Consider the following 21,023-nt stretch of genomic DNA (forward strand, 5'->3'; position numbering starts at 1 on the left):
ACATAGTGAGACTCTTGTCTCAAAAAATAAATAAATAAAAGATTAAAAAAAACAGCATGGTCACAAAATATGACAATAAGTACTTTCCCAAAGATACCTTCAGGAATTCACCTTCTGGAAACTTAGCTATCATTCTCACAACTTTTAATATTCTCCATGACAGAAAATGAAAGTTTAGAAAAAATTATATAAATAATACAATAACTTCCCGTTTGGAGAATTATAAATGTTGCCGTTTCCAAATGCTTATAAATTTATGGGTAAATAAGTCCACAAATACAAGTTCATTTGAGGTACCCATGTGGCTGTTCTTTTTCCTGTTAGGCTAAACTAGGAGAGGTATTGGAATCAGAGAATATTTGGTAGGAGAAAGAGAGGGGAGTGCTTTCCCTCAAAGAAAAGCCAAAATCGTCTCCATTTGTTCAAACTTTTCCTTAAGTGTGGAAATAAGCAGGTGCTCTAAGAGGGCTGCTCTAAAGAACACCTCAGTAACAGGTGGAGAGAGCACAAGGAATCAACGTACTATCTTTCCTTTTCTGAAGTTCCATAACTGCACAGACAACATCAAAAGTTCCTTGCTGTGTGTGCCAGTTTTCCCCCAGTCTTAGCCTGACCTTCAAGAATTTTGCCCTATAGACTCAGCCAACACTGTTCCTAAAATTACCCTGTCTCTGAGCCCTTAGTCATTGGTTTGTAGAGTCTTCAATCCAGATGTACAACCTGAAGCCAAGATGCTGTCCCAAAGAAGGGGCGGTTAGAGACATTAAAGAATGAGAAGGATTTGACCCAATGTTGGAAGAAAAGGAGTCATGAGACCTAGAATATATAGGCTGCCTAGAAGCTGCGAAGCTACCGCCAGCAAGGAAACAGGACCTCAGTCCCACAGCCATCTGGAACTGAATTCTGTCAACACCCGGAATGAGGCTGGAAGAGGATCCATTCCCTAGATAGAGCTTCAAGAAAAGACTGCAGCCCTGCCAATACTTCTGATTTTGGTCTTGAGAAACCTGGAGCAGAGAACCAGCTCAGCCATGCTGTGCAGACTTCTTATTTACAGAACCTCATTGTTTTAAGCCACATAGTTTCTGATAATTTGTTACAGCAACAACAGAAAACACTACCATAAAGTTGCCTGCTGTTGGGAACCCAGGAAACTAGAGTCATCAGCTTTCCATAGACAGCACTTTTACAGGTTGGTCCACATTCCACTGTCATAATTTACCTGTGTGTTTTATCTTCCTCACAAGAACGCAAGCTCTTCAAGGACAAGGACTATGAATGTCTTTCTTTAAAATGATTTTCATTACCAAAATAATATATATATTGATTCTAGAAAACTTAGAATAAAAGAGATAAGAAAATAAAAACCACAATTCAACAGTTAATCACACTAACATTTTCATGTCATTATCAAATTTCTGCATACATGTACTTTTTACAATATATAAATAAAATCATACAATATATACTGCTCCATAATTTATTCCTCTGTTTTTTTTTTTTTTTCTGAGATAGAGTCTCACTTTGTCACCCTCAGTAGAATGCTGTGGCATCATAGCTCACAACAACCTCAAACTCTTAGTCTCAAGTGATCCTCTTGCCTTAGCCTCCCAAGCAGCTGGGACTACAGGCATCTGCCACAAAACCCTGCTATTTTTTAGAGATGAGGTCTCACTCTTGCTCAGGTAATGCACCCTCCTCGGCCTCCCAGAGTGCTAGGATTACAGGCTTGAGCCACTGTGCCTGGCCTAACTTATTCCCCCTTAATAATGTCATACACATATTCCATACGAAGGGACATACTTCTATAGCATCGTTTTTACTGGCTGCACAGTGCCGCAAACTGGGCCAGGTCCTCTCATCATGACCTCTCTCTAGCCTTATACCTGTCTCTCCATAACACTATAGCTGTAACACTTTGTGACTATAGGTGGCGCCCGTAGCTCAGTGGGTAGGGCGTCGGCCACATATACCAAGGCTAGCAGGTTAGAACCCAGCCTGGGCCACCTAAGGCAACAATGACAACTGCAACAACAACAACAAAAAAAAACCAGGGCATTGTGGTGGGCACCTGTAGTCCTAGCTACTTGGGAGGCTAAGGCAAGAAAATCGCTTAAGCCTAAGAGTTGGAGGTTGCTGTGAGCTGTGACGGTACAGCACTCTACCAAGGGTGACATAGTGAAACTCTGTCTCAAAAAAAAAAAAAATCTGTGACTATATAATGATTTCATTAAGTTCTGTTTTCTCCATGAGATTGTAACTTCCATGAGATAAAAAAAGTATGCCTGGGCGGCGCCTGTGGCTCAGTCGGTAGGGCACCGGCCCCATATACCGAGGGTGGCGGGTTCAAACCCAGCCCCGGCTGAACTGCAACCAAAAAATAGCCGGGCGTTGTGGCAGGCGCCTGTAGTCCCAGCTACTCGGGAGGCTGAGGCAAGAGAATCGCTTAAGCCCAGGAGTTGGAGGTTGCTGTGAGCTGTGTGACGCCATGGCACTCTCCCGAGGGTGATAAAGTGAGACTCTGTCTCTACAAAAAAAAAAAAAAAAAAAAGTATGCCTATTTTGTGCTCAAGAGTATGACCTCAAGTGTTTAACCCTAAGAAGATGGCTAAGAAATACAGTTCACGAATTAATAAATAAATGTAAACGAACTACCTTTTTTTTGACCATTTAAATTGTTTCCTACTTTATTAATCCTAATAGAAGTCTCTATCATATAGTTAATTTTTAATAAATGTTTGCTGAGGGCCAAATAAAATAATAAACAGAATTCTCAAGAATGGGGAAGGATAGTTGGTCATTCAGTAAACAGAAATTGGATTTAAATCTTCAGGAGGAAGAGAAGTCCTAGACTCATAAACATGAAGAACTCAACAGGGAGAGGGTTAGGGGTATACAGTTGAAAAATCCACATTAAGTTTCTGACTCCCCCAAAACTTAACTTCTTCTTCTTCTTCTTTTTTTTTTTTTTAGAGACAGAGTCTCACTTTGTTGCCCTCAGTAGAGTGCCATGGTGTCACAGCTTACGGCAACCTCCAGCTCTTGGGCTTAGGTGATTCTCTTGCCTCAGCCTCCTGAGTAGTTGGGACTACAGGTACCCACCACAACGCCCAGCTATTTTTTTGTTGTAGTTTGGCCGGGGCCGGGTTCTAACCTGCCACCCTTAGTATTATGGGGCTGGTGTCCTACTACCTGAGCCAAAGGCACCGCCCCCAAAACTTAAGTTCTAACGTCTACTGTTGACCAAAAGTCTTAATGATAACACAAGTAACAACACATATTTTATATGTTGTATGTATTATGTAATGTATTCTTTTACTTTACTATCTTTCTCTTTTTTAGAGAAAGAGTCTCGCTCCGTCACCCAGGCTGGAGTACACTGGCATGATCATACCTCACGGCAACCTCGAACTCCAGGGTTCAAGTGATCCTTCTGCCTCCTGAGTAGCTAAGACCACAGACATGAACCACAATAAAGCAAGCTAGAGCAAAGAAATGTTTTTTAAGAATTGTAAAGAATTTACATTTACTATTCACTAAGTGGAAATGGATCATCATCAAAATCTTCATGTTGAATAAGCTGAGGAGGAGGAAGGTGAAGGGTGAGTCTTTCTGTCTCAGAGCCGGCAGAGGCAAGGAAATGCTGCAAGTAAGTGAACCCTGCAGTTCAAACCCACATTATTGAAGGGTCAACTGTATTTAAGCACTTTTTTTTTTTTTTTTGAGACAGAGTCTCACTATGTCACCCTTGGTAGAATGCTGTAGCATCACAGCTCACAGCAACCTCAAACTCTTGGGCTTAAGTGATTCTCTTGCCTCAACCCCCCAAGTAGCTGGGACTACAGGCGCCCGTCACAACACCTGGCTATTTTTGTTTTTGTTGTTGTTGTAGTTGTCATTGTTGTTCGGCAGTCCTGGGCTGAGTTCAAACCCAACAGCGCCAGTGTATGTGGCCGGCGCCCTAGCCGCTGAGCTACAGGCACCTAGCACATTTTAGCACTTTTAATTTATATTTCTCGAGTTCTTTACACACTGACAAATTAAAGAAAAATGTTCTTCCTAAAATAGATGGTAAAGTGGCACAGTCTAGGCTAGCAATTGTTTAAAGAGTTAACATATTCTTCATATTGGTACAACCACCTAACTAATCCTTTTCATAAATTAATAAGCTAATTAGCAATCATGGGATAGGCTGAGCCAGAGACACTAAACCGATAGAACCCTACGCTTCAAAGAAGTAAAATAGCCACTGAAGTCCTATTCTATAGCCATGCAGAGATTACAAAAGTCTAAGACTAATATCTATTAAATAGACCAATTACCTTATTAAAAAGGTAATATTATCCGTTGGAAGCTAAGAATTCTTTAGCACATATTTAAAACATACAAATGGTAAAAATATTCAAATATGAAATAAGAATCATGCAGTTTGCCATCACAATTCATATTTTTTATCTTAAAGAAAAAGTAAAGACAAGATTGCCTTCAAATTATTCAAAGCCTTTTCACAGATGGTACAAGCGCTTTGGTTCCTTTCAAAGCATCTTCAGTTATAACTTCTATTCATTTATACAACCTCCCCCTTCTATGTTCTAAAGTTTCTTTCATGTTTAAATGTTGGGAGGGAGAAACCCCTAAAATGACAAAGGTGGGAAACTGGCATCGGTGACAAGCTCCCCAGAGACAACGGATAGAGCAAAGAGCGTGTGACTGAGTGTGCAGAGTTGAGGGCTGGTCTACGGCTGTCCCCATCAAGTCACTTGTGTTTCCCGGACCCAGTTTCTTCACCTGTAAAACGTAGGGGCTTAAAAAAAAAACAAAAAAAATACCGTATGGGCTTAGTGATCTCAAGGGCCCTTTCAGCACAAACATTCCAAGCTGTGGGCTCTGAGGAATGAGAAGAAAATGAACTAAAATCACATTTTGATTCTGTTTCATTAGGTGCCCCATTCAAGGTTATGCAGGAATGTGAAAAAGAGCTCAAATAAAATGCAACCTCCTACAGATTTGACTCATATAGATGCCATTATCTTCCTCAGCCCTCTAGATCCTTTACAACCTATTAACACAGATTATCTGAAATTTGAGAGGTATGTTAGGGTCATGGAGCCTTTATCAGTGATTGGGGCTTTAAATGGCTTCATTAGAGGAAAGGCAAAACGATAAAGAAAATTATATCTATGCAAAAAGATATTTTTAGACTCTCTATAGAAAATTCAATATTCATAGGTGACATATACTAAGAAAACTTCTCAGAGTCACAAAGAAAGTGGACATTAAGTTCTGTGTTAGGATTGTTTGTAGAATGGAGAACAGAATTCTAATAATGATATAATGCTGATGTGAAAAGTTCTAATAATGATATAATGCTGATGTTAAAAGCGTTTCCTACTTACCCTCACCAAGCTTTACAATGGCCTATGCTTAGTAGGAGCTATTTCCACCCTGCCACATTCTCTCCTGTCTCGGGCACTCAGTACATGGGTATGTCTATGGTAGACACACAACATCCCCACCCCTTCCCCAATCCTCTCCCCACAGGCCAACAAAGCTAACCCTGTGTCTCAGCACAATCCACACATCTGCTAATTGAAGTATCTTAGAATTAAATAAATAGAAGCATCCATGCTCTGTCCCAATCAATACAGAAGATAGGTGGCTTCCTCTCTGAGAATAATAATAATTTTCTATCTAAAAATTGATAACATATACTCCAAAGCTACTTACATACTATAGATCTGAAAATTGTAGACAATCTAAAATGTGGCAGGAGAGGTATGTTTTTGGAATTGCCAATCAGAGTTCAAAATATATACCACCACCTCACTTCCCACCGCCAAAAAACAGGCTACAAGCCATACTCACATTCCAAAGTATTTTCACTACAGTAGCTCAGCTACAAAACAAGTCATTCTCCTTCCTAGGCTTCAGTTGGCATTCACAAATATTTGATGGGGTGCTTTAAGAAGCATTAGATAGAATCTAAAGATCCATTTTATCTCTGGCACTTCATGGTTCTAAGATGAATGAACTTTCCTGAGTTTAACTAGCCTCAGAAACTTATTTATAGCATTGTTTCTATGCAGAAAAGCTTTAAACACCTCAAGCAATCAACTTAAAAATCAACCTTGGGAACATAAGCCATTTGAAATTGGGTCTTTCCTGTAGCTCATGAAATACTGTCTGCCATTTTGCTATGCATCCTTAATATACAGGGTAGCCATAACATTCATGTGCAATTTAAACTAGTCGACTATTTTAAATTGCACACGAATGTTATGGCCACCCTGTAGTATCAGGACAAAAATATTACTTGGAGAAAAAGTAACACATTACAATTAGAATGATAAGGAAATAAAATAGTGCCTTTTCCTTACTACTAATAAAATTCTTATAGTCATCTTGGCATCTTAAATATTCTGGTTAAAACAGATCAAAGTTCTTCCCCCTTTCATCTCTCTCCTGACTTTCTTCCTTCCTTGATTATTGCAATTAAATAAGCCCTTATTATGGTTAATACCCTTTGGGGTATCCCTTCTCCTTGAGTGTAGGTAGGATTTGCAACTTGCTTCTGGCCAACAGAATATGGCAAAGGTGATGGCTATCACTTCTGTGATTACATGACATAAGGTTGTAACTTCCATCATGCTGTGTTCTCCCTTGTTGGTTCAGATGGAGTAAGTTGCCATATGCAGTGGTCTGTGTAGCTGCACTAAGGTGGCCTCTGGTGGCAGCTAATAGGGAACTAAGACCTCAGCCAAATAATCCTCGAGGAACTGTTTGCTGCCCACAAACACAAGGGCTTAGAAAGTGAACCCACCCCTGTCAAGCCTCAGATGAAACCACACCCCAGACTGGCAACTTCAAGCTGAGACAGACTCTACAGCTGAAGACCTACAGACAAGCCATGTCCAGGTTCCTGACCTACAGAAACTTATCACCAAGTGTCATATTTACGGTACGTTGTTTCCTAGCAACCGATAATTAATACAGACAGATGAGAAACACACAATAAGATTAGAGAGCAAAGCAAAGGCAGCAGAATAACAAGCACAAGATAGGAAAGTTCAGGCAACCAAAGTAAAGGAAAACTCGCTAGGGCAGCAGCTCTCAACTTGTGGGTCGTGACCCCTTTTTAACAATGAAAATACACTGCAGCATTAGGAAGGTTGAGAACCACTGCACTAGGGGTTAGTTTTGGAATATTTCATAAGGAGGTTAGCTGTGAGACTCATTGTAAGTGCTTCAAGAATTCAGATTGGCAGAGAGGAAATAAGGATGAATATCATGAACTGTAATAGTGGCACTAACTGTAACACTGGAAACAAGGAGAGAAGACTGAGTGGGTAAAATGGGTCTACACAGTGAGGCCTGAGGACCTGGAGGAGGCTCCTCTTTGGTACTACAGCCAACCCACACGTAAAAGTCTCTTGAGCAGGGAAATGTCAATATAAAAACCCTATCTGAAAGAACTTAATCCTATCACGGAATAAAGGATGGAGCAGATTAGAGATACGAAGACCAAGAATAGATCTGCTAGCACAACAGCCTTCCATGAGGGGCTGATCAACATGGGGGAGGATGTTCACACTCATTTATAATCAAAGACATGCAAATTAAAGCTATAAAATAATATTTTCTGGTTTAACAAATTGGTAAAGAATAAGAACTAATAATACTAGCAAAGATAAAGCAATCTCAGACACTGCTGGAATATAAATGGGATAGTCTTTATGAAAAGCCACAGAGCAATATGTATTAATAATTTAAAAATATTCAAATACTCACAGTCAGTAATTGACTCTTAGAACATTTCCTTCTGAGGAAGTAAATGTATTTATCCATTCAGCAAGTATTTAACTGAGTGTCTACTATGTTCTAGGCAGTGAGCGAGGCCCTGAGAATATAGTAGTAAAATAGATCACATCTTTTCTCTTGTCACAACTAAGAGAGACACACATTTAACAAATCATAACCCAGCTACTCGGGAGGCTGAGGCAAGAGAATCGCTTAAGCCCAGGAGTTGGAGGTTGCTGTGAGCTGTGTGATGCCACGGCACTCTACCGAGGGCCATAAAGTGAGATTCTGTCTCTACAAAAAAAAAAAAAAAAAAAAAAAAATCATAAAAAAACGCATAATTACAATATTACAGGATGCAATGAGAGTACCTTTAAATATTGGATTTAAATTGTGAGAACCAGCAAGACCTCTCTGGGAAGTGACACTTTGAACTGAAGGATGAAAAATTTAGCCACATGAAGAATGGGAGGAATTTTCGTTTTTCTGGCAAATGAAACAATACTCATGAAGGTAAGAAAGAATTCATTGTTTGTAAGATTTTAGAGAACTCATTTGTTGACTTTCTCAACACTGTTTATAAAGGTCCTAGTAAGTACTAGGTGCTGTACTAGCATCTGAGGATAGGAGAAAGTAACAAAAGTCCAGCTGAGATAATAGTGACAAACGGACCTAATGGAAGGGCCTGGTGTTCATAATGAAGCCAAAGAAATATGAGGAAATGATTAAATCAATACAAAGAAACCAATGCATTTAGCAGGAGAAAGAAGAGGATGGACTAAAGATAAACACAAAGACTGCTGCCTTCCCATCTCTTTCAATCCAAATATTATAGACTTACCTGGGAAAGATAGGAAGAAAAATGTACCATTCATTAAAAAAGAAAATAAGCAGAAATATTTAAATGGGTTAGCACTAAAAAGGTCATACTGTCGAAAAGATCAAAGTAGAGATGAAAACCAAATTTTAAACATATATACATGAGTTAAGGAATAATAATACTTGGGAAACTATTTTCCCCATACATGAATTGCTCTCAGCTATGCTAAGCATTCAGGGCACAGCAAACACTTTTTCAGAGTAATAAGCAGTCTCTCTTTGCAAGACGCAAAATGTACATAGGCTAATTCAAGGATTTGAAATCTCTACCGACCAGATGAACCACAAGGATAAGCGGGAAAAGTGGTATTTACACAAACTTTATGGTGAGAATATGTTTGGAATCATTAGCAAGTTATGAGAAGGAGCCATAAAAATGATTCTCACTCCATGTGAGCGGTGCACCTGAGGGAGGAGAGCCCTTTTGCTCTTATCTCTTCAATTACCTAAATGGTAATACTGTATATTTGGTACATTCAACAGCATTACAGAGTTAAACCGTATCTTACAGTGTAGATGGTACCTTAAAAAAATGTGGAACTCTCTGTGCTATTTTCACAACTACTCATGAGTCTAAAATTATTTCAAAATAAAAAGTAAACAAGGCCAGGCACAGTGGCTCATGCCTGTAATCTCAGCACTTTGGGTAGCTGATGTGGAGGATCACTTGAGGTCAGGAGTTCAAGACCAGCCTAAGCAACATGGTGAGATCTGATCTTTACAAAAAACAGAAAAATTAGCTGGCCAGGGCAGCGGGCACCTGTAGTCCCTGTCACTCGGGAGGCTTGAGCAGGAAGATTGTTTGAGCCCAGGAGCTCGAGGTTGCTGTGAGCTAGGCTGATGCCACAGCACTCTAACCTGGGAGACAAAGCAAGATCCAACCTCAAAAAATTATAAAGAAAATTAAAAATTAAAAAAAGTAAACAAACAAAAAGACCTGGGTAGTCTTGGTACAAAAATAACATTCAGCCTAAAATGTGTATTAATTTCTTGAGGCAATTATAAAGTAGAATAAGTAAGACAATTCTCCAAATTGCTATAAATCCAATTTTCATTTCTCTCAAGGGCTGCAGGTGCGTTATCAAGAGAAAAACTCCACACTGGATTTTCTACTGCCCTCCAGTTACGGGACACTGGGAAAGTTACTTTAACTCCTCTAAGCCTCTGTTACAGCCACCTCAAGATAGTATGATTTGCTTACAGACCAGCACGCTACACAAATATTCATCGTTGTCATTTAAACGTTTATTTTCTTGAACTACACTATCTCGTTTTTATTAACGTAAGGAATAACTCTGAGAAATGACTACTTAGATGTTTTGAAATCATCAAATTAATCATATACTACCCAGCAGGGATCCAGATTTAGCCAACAGATTTATATAATAATAAACATAGTTTTTACGTGTCTCTTCCCAGAAAGTGCATTCTAAAAGAACATTAACCTAAAAAACGTTATCTGCTTAGCTCTTTCCTATAAGTTGCATTAACTGGATTGATGAACCTGTTCCTTCAAAATTAGTCTTATTAATTCTTAAGACCTAGTTCAGCACTTGAAATGTCTAATAAAGTTCGATGGAGCATAAATATACAATTTGAATAAATATATTGGCATCATACATAAAGTAGGCTAGATAAAATATATTTCCCCATTGACATTAAAAACAAAATAATAGCACTTTTGAGGGGGGGGAAGGAAGCAACTAAAAAAAAAAAAAAAAGGAAAGAAAAGAAATTTCATGAAATCCAAAAGATGAATATTGAGAACCCAAAGCAAAGTCTGACAAGGAGAATGTACCTTTTACAAAACTGGAAATTGATGAATACTTGTAAATGATGCATTGCAAACTGTTTTTATCAGTTGTCTCCCTTTAAGTATAATTAAGTATAATGGCTGGGAAAAAATTATGTTATTTTCTGGGTTAAAACTTAGTGTACAACTTAAAGGCCAATTTAAGCCTCTCCAGTGAAGTGTTTACTCATTAAAATCTCAAGGAAGTCCATTTTAACATGGCAACTAATTTTGTTTCCTAAAGAATGTATTTCTACTATACCCAAACCAGGAATCATTAGGGTACACAGTTTGAATAAAAACACTATTAGAAATCATGTAAAAATAATATTCAGTAAGATGTATCTTTAAAGCAATAAGAAAAGCAGGATTTTCTCTTGTGGTCTGCTTAAAATTTTCAGTGTGCTTCATTCAGCGAGTTTACTCACTTCCGGTGGGTATGGTCCATGCCACTGTTCGGTATTCCTTCCAACTTTGCATTTTTCTGCCCACAAATATTTCCATAGCTGTCATATCCTGATACTAGTCTTGCTGCTGCACCTGTTGCTATTGAAAAGCCACAAATAAATCCCTAGGAAAGAAAGAGAAAAAAAAAAACAAAAACAAATAAACCATCTCAATAGCAACAGTCACTAGTTGATACGATAATAAGCATCTTTTGTCTGTTGAAGGGAACAAAGAGCTATCTTTCCTCACTGCAAACACTATTCCACTGTTTCCCTTGGATTGCAAGTAAGCAACACAAAGCATTCCTCAGGGAAACACTATTTACTACCATAACAAAACAAGACCCAAGCTTTTACATCATAAGATCATCTTTGCATTTTATAATATCAATAATAATAATAATGGCACCTTCTCAATACTGAACATCTGCTCTGTGCCAGGCTGTGAACTAGTTGCTTATCGTACATTATCTCTAATCTTTATGAGGAGGAAACTGAGACCCGGAGAGGTTAAATAAGTTACCCAAAACATCAAAGATAGAGTCAAACCCAGCTTTTCTTAATCCTTTAGTCTCAAAAGGGGGTTCTGTTAAATAAACAGAATCAAAGGATGAAAGAAAAAAATTCAAAGAACAAAAGGTATGTGGGTTTTGAATCATTATCATTTCAGTACACGCAACACTTTTGTTTCCTTCCTGCAATAAAGCTGTATGCAAGCCAAAGAATTACATCATGAAGCGCTGCCATGCTCTTAATATTGGAGACCCAAGCGGAGTAAGGCCCTGGCTTTGTGTACTGTAAAGGTCACTTCATTTCATGGGAATATGCTTCATCACAACCAAAGGCAAATGGCAGATGCTTCAGAATCGCATCATGCTCGCTAAGTCACACACCCACTCCTCAAAACAAAACAATACAAGCCCAAATTAGACAGCAGGCTACAAGGTGTGAGAAGGGGAAGTAAGGTGAGTCTCAAGTGATTGAGGTTAAGAGATATTCTTGCAATCTGGTCATTAAGTGGTTGAGTTTTTCTTATCTTTAGTAAAATGGCTAAGAAGGCAGAGATTATTACTATTTAATTCATGACAGCCAAGTATCCTAAGTAGCACTTATCGAAACAGCCCTGCTAGATCTCAGGTCTACAGAGAGAAATAGTATCTTTATACACAATTCCTCATAGAAAAGTATTTCCTCCCCTTCAATTTACTTACCTAAAAAAAGCAAAGAAATTCTTTTCTAAATAACCCCTTTACTTTTATTGTACAGGTAAGGCCAGCGAGAGGGCAGAGTGGAGACTGTAGCTCTAGTCAGCAGAAATGTATTATTGAAACTACACTTTGTAAGAAAGGAGACTTGGAGTAGAGACTATCCCTGACTTGCTACTCTCTAGCTCTCTGATTCTGGACCAGTTACTTCAACTTTCTGCCTCAATTTAGTCACCTGTAAAATGGAAATAATGAGTATGTGGCTCATCAGGCTGTTGTAGGGATCAAGTGACATAATCTAGTAAAGTGGGAAGAAACCCACCTGGCACACAGTAGGAGCTCACGAAACATCATTGTTACTACAAATGAGAATGTACCATAAAAAGAAAGAAGGTGAACTTCAGGGTCCGACAAACCTGTGTTGGTCAATGGAATGCTGATGACTCTGTTGCCTAATTGTGTGACCGTGGACAAATGCCTAATTCTCTATGCCTCAATTCACCCATCTATAAACTGGAGCTAAAATCATTTACCACAGAGGCTGTTGTGAGAATTACATGAGATAAGACATGCAAAGTGTACTACTCCATAAATGGCAATGCCCTTCCACCTCACCCTGGCCACCAACTGCTCGGATTAGGAACAGCTTGTGTGGGTACCTGCTCATTCACATTCACCCTAGCACCTTTTTTTCTTCTTACTCCTCCAAGGATACTATAGGGCAATCAAGCCCACCTCATGACCCAATATGAAGACAGGAGAAAAAAAAACAATCTTCTACTTACATACACTTGTGCAAATTAGCATACCATTCTAAGCATATCCTTGAATCTCAAATTAGAAAACCATGCACTGAGCAAAAATTGGGAAAGGAGGTAAGTATTGGGATGTTTAATGGCTACCTTTTCCAATACACTTCTTTAACAAGAAGAACCAAAGAGTAATAGAGGGGGAATAGACTTAGTATGCAGAAAGACCTGGATTCACACCCTCACCCTACTATTGAACACCTGAGTGACTCTGATCCAATTACCTTCGTAGACTAACGCAGAGTAATACTGTCCATCTCACAGCCTCATGGTGAGAACTAAATGAGGTAACCCTTATCCAATCCCTCACCGAATGTCTGGTATGTGACAGGTGATCAATGAATGGTAGCTGTTGGTAGTAAATTTGGGAAAGTGTGACTAAAGAGGTTAACAAGAGCAATGGGAGACTAAGACAAACCCCTTCAGCTCTCTATTTTAGAACAAAAATTTCTCGGGAGAAAAAGTAAGAAATAATGTTAGTAATTTTGTTATTACACAAAAACATTTTCCGACCATAATTATAGTCTTCTTTTACTACTACTAATCTACAATAGCAAAGCCACTGCATAATTAAAAGGTTATGTTCTTCTTTCACTTTTTATAGGAATTTTCTTCTTACATTTGATAAGTACATTGTGTTACAGATTCCTTTAAATGGTTTCTAATTTTTTTTTTTTTTTTTTTTGAGACAGAGTCTCACTTTGTTGCCCTCAGTAGAATGCCCTGGCGTCAAAAAAAAAAAAAAAAAAGAATGCCCTGGCGTCACAGCTTATGGCAACCTCAAACTATTGTGCTCAAGAGATTCTCTTGCCTCAGCCTCCCAAGTAGCTGGGACTACAGGTGCCTGCCACAACACATGGCTTTTTTTTTTTTTTGGAGACAGAGTCTCAGTCTGTCACCCTGGCATCACAGCTCAAAATCTTCGGCTCAAGTGATCCTCCTGCCTCTCAGCCTTCCAAGTAGCTGAGAATACAGGCGTCCTCCACAATGTCCAATTTTTTTTTTTTTATTAGTTTTTCATTTTTAGTAGCGACAGGGTCTTGCTCTTGCTCAGGCTGGTCTCAAACTCCTAAGCTAAAGCAATCCACCCACCTCGGCCTCTCAGAGTGCTACGAATACAGGCATGAGCCACGGTGCCTGGCTTCTTTCTAACTATTTTTAACAGAACTGTTGGACATGGGGTTTTTATTCTTTATCATAAGCTACCTCATATCCCTCTGGGATGTAGGCAGGGTATAAATTATAAATGTTATATATATATTTGCTAAAGTGGGACACAGACATATTTTCACATAGGCCATTTAAACTCTTTAGTAGCTTCTAGAAGCATGAGATAGAGAAAGTGAGAAGCTGCAAGGGGGGAAAGGAAGAACAGTGAGCTAATAAGATGGGAAGAAACCATGCATATTATCCTAGGGACTTCCCATGCAGTACGAGCACTGACAATGGAGAACTAGGCCAAATGTAATTAAAAATACAATCTCTTTAAAAATAAAAATTCTAAAATCCAAGTGTGGGAAGCAAGATAGTTTCACAAATGAAAAAACTGTGGTACATGAAATTAGATAGGGTGCGAGAAACTTTATAGAATACACTTAATAATTTAATGGCTCCATGGACAGGGAAGGGAAAAGGCCTTCCACACAAGGAAATCATATTAATGGAGTAAATGATAAGGGGGATAAGGAAAGCTTTTATAAGCATATAGTAGGAAGCAATCACTAGAGAGAAAGATGATTAGCAAGGAAGAGAATCATGGCTAAAATCTTAAACCGACTGAGCTATGGAAATGCTTTAAACACTGCTATTTTGAAGAGGGGAGGAACAGATAAATCTCACAAACAGAGGGTGATTCAAGTCAGGTAAAGACATACAAAGATGGTCACAGGCAAAGATCTGGCAACTAATAAGTACCAACTGCCTAAGTGGAAGAAAGACAATTTGCTAGTTAATGAATTGGACTCATATTCCCTTCATATCACAAGGTCTAGTTCTACTTAAGTAAGAGCTCTTGCTTGGTTTTTCTCAAAAAATAAGACATACCTTTATTTCACAAGTCTGAATTTTACATCTGGAGTCTTTGCTAATAAGCAACTGAGCAAAGCAGAAGGTCTTAGATTTGAAGGGAAAAAATGGTTAACAAAAACACGTATGGGGGAAGGGGGTTATAGTCTTCTCCTAGGGATTAATGGGAGTATGCTGACTCTCTTTTTCTCAGATGCCAGCTCCTCCTTTACCTCTTTACATCCCACATGCCAATCAGTACTTGGCGTCAATTTCCACATAACTGACTTGTAAAATCTTGGAGGAACATTTGGCTTCTGTTCCTCCCTTTCTGAGAACCCCAAGACAAGAAAGGCTATTAGGACTCAGCACATAGAATAGAGTTGGAAGGCCTGATGCAGAACTTATAGTTTATGCAAATAAACTAAATAAAAAAATTAAAGCTTTTGCCAATCTTCTAGATTTCTAGGTTTTTAAAAAAAGTTTACCAAGATACATTGCTTTAAGGAGGAAAGAGAAAAGAAAATAAGAATGACTGGAAACCTAAGAAATATCAATTCACTAACTGAGTATATACAAATATATAAACTAAACTCTTGAAAAATGTAAGTCCTACATTAGGAAAGTTTACCCTAGGAAAACTAAAGTTCTTCCAAAGAGAAGAAAATAATGGGACATGAGAGAGCAAAATCAAAAGGTTGTTTCATGGAGACTGAAGCAATGAAAAAACACAGACAAGGAACACTGGGAATAATCCAGGCTTTGCCACAAACACTCCTTAAGATCCTGAGTAAGTAACTTTGAATTCCCTGAGCTTCAACATCCTTACCAGTCATTCAGAAGTGGGAATCTGCAGCTTCAAAGCCACATGCAGCCCTCCAGATCCCCAAGTGCAGCCCCTTGAGTGGATCCAAAATTCCCAGAACAAATCCCTTTAATTAATCTCTAAAGCCCTTCCTCTTTCAAAATTTTACAGTTCTAAGGAAAAACTGATACAGAGTAAAAACTTAAAGAGTATACTTGCAGGCAGAACTTCCTACCTATTTGGTCATTACTGTAGTGACTGAGAAATAAAGCAAGAGTAGATTTAAAAAAAAGTGGATTTAACAAAACGATAGACTTGTCACAATATTTAAAAAAAAAGAAAAAAGAAAGAAAAGGACTTGATAGAAAATAGGTAGTGACTTGGATCACGTAAAGTGTGGCAATTTTTCGCATGCTGTTCTTCCAATTCCATGATCCTGGCAAAGAACAGACCATCAAACAGGTGACTACACACACTGCAGTGAATCTCACTTTCTGCTGTATGCTCAACCATAGTTAATGAGGTAGAAACAATGTGCCCCGGGAAAGAGACTAATGCCATAAAATGAAAAAGGTCCTTGAAAGCAGTCTGAAGGGACAATACCTCTGAAAGCCAACTCAAGTCCAATGCCAGCCCTGCATTTCCAGCTGCTTATCCCTGCCCCTCAGAGTCTACGTGTCCCAAACGCATTGTCTCATTCTACAGTTCCCCGAACTGTTTCCCTTTCCTGCAAACATTCTGTCTCCATTAGTGGCACCACTTATCTCCCACACTGCACACACGTGCCCAGGATCCAGCGTGGAGGACTCTGCAGTCTCCAGGCGTCTGCCCCTCACCCTAGCTTCCTAACACCACACTCAAGGGAGAGGTGATGCTAAGTCAGGCCAGAGACACTGAGGAGACCACGTGTGACTGCATGGAAGGTTACCAGACGCTACAAGTCCGTGTTCTCAACAACTTTTTCTGTTGTTCCTAATTCTAGGCAACAAAGTAAGGTCTACGTCTTCAGGTATCACCTTCCTCCTCTTCTCTCCTGGGGTCAATGCTGTTACTAAATGTAATCTCAGATAGTTATTGAACATACCGTGCCTGTTTCTTTATCTATAAAACAGGAATGATGATAACAAGAGAGTATGTTTCCTTCAGCAGTTGTGAGAACTAAATGAGTTTCTATGTGTCAAGTGCTAAGAACAGCATCCAGCCCATAGTAAGCAGCAGTAACGATCAAGGTGAGTTGTAGGGGGCCCCTATTCTTCTATTCTCCTGTTAGGGCCATCCGGCCTCCTCTCTTTCCTGTCTTTTTGAGGTAAGCTGATCTGGGAAGATTGGTTCAAGTAGATCTCCATTCTCTCTTCCTCTCTTCTCTTCCAATACACATTACTCTCCTTTAGTTAGAGTGAAGACAGGCCATCCTAGACAGGAATACAGGACTTTAGCCCATGCGGCTCAAGCTTTATTTAAGGAGTCATGTTTACCAGGAAGTGCTTTATTGCACGTAATCAGGTACCTGTTCAGTTACTAATAAAGTGGTACTTTGTTTATCCATCCCACTCTTGCTCCCTGATGTGTCCAGAAATTATGGCTATGAATCTAGAAAGAGCTTGAGTAAGATTCAAGCTGAAGAGTCCTAATAGAAGAACCACTTAGTGATCTTTGGTCTCTCGCCTGCCTGCAACATGAATAACACCATTGATAAACGTTCCTGACATATTCCTTCAATCTCTCTCCTCCTCTCCTTTATCACTACCTTATTTCAGGTTTTTCACCTCTTACCCGGACCATTGCCTCAGGCTCCAAAATGGTCAGCCTTAAAAAATCTCTTCCCCCTTCCACTCCACACCACCTTTAACATTAGCTGCCAGGGTCATCTTTCTAACCCAGTCATATTATTTCTTGTTTCACACTTTTCGGTGGTTTGTCAGTGCCTACAATAGTGGGTCTCAACATTGGCTGAACGTCGGAATTGCAAGAATCATATTGGAATCACTGATGTGGAGCCAAGGAATGAGTTTTTGAAAAAAAAAAAAGCCAGCTGATTCCTCTGTACAGCTAGGGTTAACAATCATTTGTTCACTACCTTACTGACAAATAGAAATTTAAAAGTGTAACACTATGTGCAATTTTTAGACCAAATAAGTATAAACCCAGTAATTTCAAAATATTAAAAGTTCAAACATAGGGGCGGTGCCTGTGGCTCAGTCGGTAAGGCGCCAGCCCCATATACCAAGGGTGGCAGGTTCAAACCGGGCCCCGGCTGAACTGCAAACCAAAAAATAACTGGGCGTTGTGGCAGGCACCTGTAGTCCCAGCTACTCGGGAGGCTGAGGCAAGAGAATGGCTTCAGCCCAGGAGTTGGAGGTTGCTGTGAGCTGTGTGATGCCATGGCACTCTACCGAGGGCGATAAAGTGAGACTCTGTCTCTACAAAAAAAAAAAAAAAAGTTCAAACATAGAAGAAGATAGCTCTCAAGAAGACTAATAGCAATTGACTTTGAAAAACACTCTAAATTTTAGACAATTCGAGCATTAGAAAAACCTTGAAACAAAGGGAAGAAATAAAAGACAAGTAGAAATGCTGATGGAGAGAAGAACATGTATAAATAAAGATTTAATGGTGAAGATAAGTGAAAGATGACAAGAGCTTAAAATATTTAAGAGCTGGAGCATCAGTGTCATGGAATGACCTATAGGTAAAACAGAGAATAAAGATAAGGTTTAAATATCAGGCTACAAGATAGCTGAGAAATAATCTGTAACAGGAGCAGAAAGCTGGGCCTCTAGAATAGCCAGAAAGTTCCACCTCCTATTCTATCTTAGCCACTTATTTCCAGAAGTATATTTTTAGACAAGCTAATGTTTAACCTAACTATACCTTGTCTATAAGCTGGGGATGAAACCTTCCTTACAGGACAAATGAGAGAGATAAATGCATATCTGAAAGTATTGCGCATAGATTAATGCTTTAAAAAACGTTTGCTGAATGTTTCTCTTAAAAGTACTGCAGACTGAAATTGAAAGAAAGTGGGGGACTGAGGGGGCTTCTAAAAACCATGTAAAACAAATACTCAAAAGCCAAAAAACTTTGAACCTATATTGTGCCAATAAGATGGAGAAGAGAACTTTGAGATTTCTTGAGTTTCCAAATAGCAAAACTCAATGTTACCTTAATTCCATGAAGGTAACCTATTAAAAGAATCATTTCAAAACGAATAATTCTAAGCCTGCATTTAAAAGTACATACAGTGGGTCTTAATTACCATAATGCTGAAATCAACATTATTTTAATTACCATTGCATTAAAACGTCTCAGGAAACAAGTAAGTCCTTAGTCTGAAGTCACTCCCAAATCATCCTATTAGCATTAATGGTTACACTTTCATGAGCTATTTGAGCACAGAAAATCAAAAGCACTTTGGGTGGCATGGTATATGTGTTTGTAAACATAATTCTGGAAAGTCAGCTGCTGTTGTCCCGGGGCTATTCAGGGAGTGGGGGAAAGCTGTGGACATACTCAACTATCAAAAAATGTTTTCTATAATCCGCATGAATGTTCTTCCGTGCTGCATTTCAGTTGCCATTAAATTAAACTAACTAAACTCTGAAAAATATAAGTTCTACATTAGGAAATTGATATTTTTGACCTTTCCTAAAAATCCTAATTTTAGTGAAATTATACTTTGATCTCTGGCTGGGTACAATGGCTCGTAATCCCAGTACTAAGAAAGACCAAGGTGGGAGAATTGCCCAAGGCAGGAGCCCAAGACCAGTCTGGGCAATGCAGTGAGACCTGTCTCTACAATTTTTTTTTTTTTTTTTTAAATTAACCAAGTGTGATGGCCTGAACCTATAGTCCTACCTACTCAGGAGGCAGGAGGATCATTTGAGTCCAGGAGTTTGAGGTTACAGTACATTATGACAGGGCCACTACAATCTGGGCCTAGGAACAAAGCAAGACCTTCTCTCTGAAAACCAAACAAAAAACACGCAAAACAACCCCATCCTTGTTTTACTGGATTTCTTGTATTTCACTAAAATGTACTGCTTTCTTTTCCTTTGTTCAGGTGCAGGACTGGTACCTACATTTGTGCCTATGAAGTCAAGATTAGGGCTGTTCTGTGACTCACAAACAACACTGGCAAGGCAGGTAGTTACAGAGAGACACAGTAAGACTTTCCTAAAGAGCCTCTATAAAAGATGTGGGAGGAAGGGGGTTAAATATACTCATATGGTAAGAAAAAGGCTGCTGCCTGGAGTAGCTTAATTGCATTTTGAGTCGTCAAAGACTAAGAAAGAGAGAATGATACTGTGTCTGACCAGTGTCCAGGAGGAAGAGGGAAGTGGGTGGCAGAAAACCACATTGGCCTGGAAGTGAAGAGGCCTGGGCCCTGCTCCCAGCTCTGCCATTAACTAGCAATAGCAATGTGGCCTTGGGATGGTCATTTCCATCTATGGGCTTGATGTTTTTAATCTGTAAAATGAAGGTGATGGACCAGATGAATATTTCCAAGTCCTTTCTAGCTCTAAATATCAGTTAACTCTAACATCACAGTTTTATATCTTTTTCCTGCCTGGCACACTGGCAGTGACTCTGAATCACTGAAGTCTGTGTCAGAAATGGGTATGCATTTGAATAAGTACACCCCTGTCACTTTGCAACAAGGTCTCTGGTCTTCCCCACTCCATACCCACTCAAAAACTGCCACTCCTGGTCTTGAACCTGTGAGTTCAGGCAATCCACCCGCCTCAGCCTCCCAGAGTGCTAGGATTACAGATGTGAGCCACCAAGCCTGGCCTTGTAAGCCTTTGAATGATAATTGCTATCAGAGGGATTGTGAAGAGAGGAAGAAAACTGCTTTCTGGAACAGAAATTAATGCCACTAAGGATGAATTACTGTCCTCTCCAGAAAAGGAAGTAGGTGATAAAGTGGCTAGAAATGCAAGTGATAACAACTGGTATTTTATCTCAGAGGAAAAAAACAAACAAACAAACAAACAAACAAAAAAAAACTGCCACTCATTACAATTAGACACAGCAGCCTACAGGGGCCTGGTGTGGGCAGGAGGAGGAAGGAACGGTGAGCCAGCAGCCTCACACCTAAGAACTAAGGAACCAAGTTCCTGAGAGGAGAACTGACAGCCCTAAAGATAACCCCTAGGTTTGTGTGACTCAGGGCTCCTGACTCCACAGCCACTATTCTGCTCACCACCCCATAAAGATCACTATTCACAGAGATGTATGTCAAATGATCTGTTTTCTGAAATGATTTAGGGAATGAGATAAGACTCT

At 39.3% G+C, this 21,023-nt stretch overlaps 1 protein-coding gene across 3 annotated transcripts in view; it reads right to left on the reverse strand.

Annotated features, from left to right (window-relative positions):
* SLC44A1 (solute carrier family 44 member 1) overlaps positions 1–21,023 on the reverse strand; it is a 198,290-nt gene that overhangs the window by 120,450 nt on the left and 56,817 nt on the right. For all 3 annotated transcript variants that reach the window (XM_053567035.1, XM_053567025.1, XM_053567019.1), the window contains exon 3: positions 10,897–11,039. In XM_053567035.1, coding sequence (XP_053423010.1) covers positions 10,897–11,039 — 143 coding nt within the window. The remainder of the gene's footprint in view (positions 1–10,896; positions 11,040–21,023) is intronic.

Source organism: Nycticebus coucang, chromosome 2 (genome assembly GCF_027406575.1).
Source record: "Nycticebus coucang isolate mNycCou1 chromosome 2, mNycCou1.pri, whole genome shotgun sequence".
NCBI lineage: Eukaryota > Metazoa > Chordata > Mammalia > Primates > Lorisidae > Nycticebus > Nycticebus coucang.